This window comes from Plasmodium gaboni, chromosome 6 (assembly GCF_001602025.1).
Source record: "Plasmodium gaboni strain SY75 chromosome 6, whole genome shotgun sequence".
In the NCBI taxonomy this organism is placed as follows: domain Eukaryota; phylum Apicomplexa; class Aconoidasida; order Haemosporida; family Plasmodiidae; genus Plasmodium; species Plasmodium gaboni.
This window is the reverse complement of record NC_031486.1, coordinates 568,772-570,791: the sequence shown is the minus strand read 5'-3', so window position 1 is coordinate 570,791 and position 2,020 is coordinate 568,772. Positions and strand designations below refer to the sequence as shown.

Sequence of the window (2,020 nt, the reverse complement as noted above, 5' to 3'; positions counted from 1 at the left end):
ATATTTTTTTTTTTTTTTTTTTAAAAATCAAATTTAAAAAAAAAAAAATTTTTAAAAATAAAAAAAAAAAAAAAAAAAAAAAAAAAAAAATTATGTAAAAAAAAATAAAAAAAAAAAAAAAAAAAAAAAAAAAAAAAAAAAAAAAAAAAAAAAAAAAAAAGTTACTCAAGATATTATAATACGTACATTATTATATATATATACACTTTATCATAAGTGCCAAATGAATATTATATATATATATATATATATATATATATAATATTCCATTATGTTTTATTTAAATAAGCATCTCCCAAATTAAAAATATATATATATATATATATATATATATACATACATATGTTACATTTTTTTTTTTTTTTTTTTTTTTTACTTTAATTTTTTTGTCATTTATATTATGAAGGAACAAAATTGAGATTTAAAAATAAAATCATAAAATAATATATACATATTATATAACTATATATTTTTAAATCCCCTTTTCGTAATTAAAAAAAAAGTTCCTCTTAAAAAAAAAATTATCATACAATATAATATTTTTTATATATCCAATTATATATATATATATATATATATTTATTCATTTATATATATATATATATATATTTTTTTTTTTTTTTTTTTTTTTTTGTATTATAATAATATGGAAGATGCCTATGCGGGACTCTGTTCGCAGAGCGTTTTCGAACCCAAAATTGACTTTACACTTTGTATAAACAAGTCCATAAAATTATTTTTAAAAGATATAAATATATCTAAATATGATAAAAATAATGTAGATAATAAAAAAGATATAAATACAAGTGATACCAAAAATATTGAAACCTCAAGTGGTGATCAAAATCAAAATAATGAAAAAAATAAACAGTCAGATATTTTAAATAATCATCATCTTTTAAAAGAAAATGATGCATTTTTAAATGGTTATCTCTACTTTTCTAGAATTGGTCATAACATAAATTTATTATTAAATGAATTGTCTTCAATAAAAAAAGATTTCAATTTCTTAAATAAAGAAACCAGAAAAAAAATTAAAAAATTCAAACAGGTTAAAAACAAAAATATTATATATAAAGATTTATTACAAGATATTAAACAAAAACGTAAAAGAAAAGAATTATATGAAAAGTTAAGTGTCGAAATAAAAAAGTTAGATGAAGTTAAAAAAGTTCAACATAAACAACAAATAGAAAAAGACGAAATAAATAATTTGGAGCATAAAATTTTAAATATAGAAAATATTATAAAGTCTAATAATGAGCATATACAAGAAACCATAAATCAAATTAATAAAATTGTATCGGAGAATATACAAATATAACATCTAAACCATAATATAATAACCAAAAAAATGAAAATGAAATGAAAATGAATATAAATTATAGTATATACATATAAATATATATATATATATATATTTATATGTACTGAAAAAAAAAAAAAATTATGCTCACTACTCATGTATTTGTTATAGAATATATATTAACATTTTATATTGCATAATATACATTTCTTTATAATTCATAACTATTTCATTTTTTTTTTTTTTTTTTTTTTTATTATATTTCATTCTTTATTTGTTTATCTACATGTTCTCAATTTCTTTTTTATTTTTTTATTATTTTTTTGGTTATATTTTTGGTTATATTTTTGCAACATGTTAGTCAACTAGACTTTTTTGAAGATCTTTGTATAGATCCAAATCCTTTTTCTTTTCTTCCAACACACTGAAAATAAAGAGAAGAAATAAAAAAAAAAAAAAAGAGCGAAAAATATGTATGCATATATGTATATGTGTAAATATATATATATATATATTTATATATTTTTCCTTACATGGATATATAAGACTTGCTGTATTTTTTTAACTCGATCAGCACAGCGCACGCCTAAAAAGAAAAAAATAAAATGAATGAACGGACACACATATATATATATATATATATATTTTTATTTATTTATTTAATTTTACCTTTTGAAGTACTGACAATTTCTCCTTAAATTTTTTCTCATTTTC

The 2,020-nt window shown here is 16.4% G+C and overlaps 2 protein-coding genes across 2 annotated transcripts in view; one reads left to right on the top strand and one right to left on the bottom strand.

Annotated features, from left to right (window-relative positions):
* Positions 1–646: 646 nt before the first annotated feature.
* Positions 647–1,324, top strand: PGSY75_0616300 (hypothetical protein; the record flags this gene model as incomplete). The annotated part of the gene is made up of 1 exon (XM_018784746.1): positions 647–1,324. The coding sequence occupies one exon, from the start codon at positions 647–649 to the stop codon at positions 1,322–1,324; it is 678 nt and encodes a 225-aa protein (XP_018642800.1).
* Positions 1,325–1,663: 339 nt separating this feature from the next.
* Positions 1,664–2,020, bottom strand: part of PGSY75_0616200 (Ndc80-like protein) — a gene marked incomplete at both ends in the record, with an annotated part of 2,242 nt that continues 1,885 nt past the window's right edge. The window contains 3 exons of the mRNA XM_018784745.1: positions 1,664–1,730; positions 1,840–1,892; positions 1,976–2,020. The exon at positions 1,976–2,020 is cut by the window's right edge and continues 78 nt beyond it. Of these exons, the coding sequence (XP_018642799.1) occupies positions 1,664–1,730; positions 1,840–1,892; positions 1,976–2,020 (165 nt within the window). The remainder of the gene's footprint in view (positions 1,731–1,839; positions 1,893–1,975) is intronic.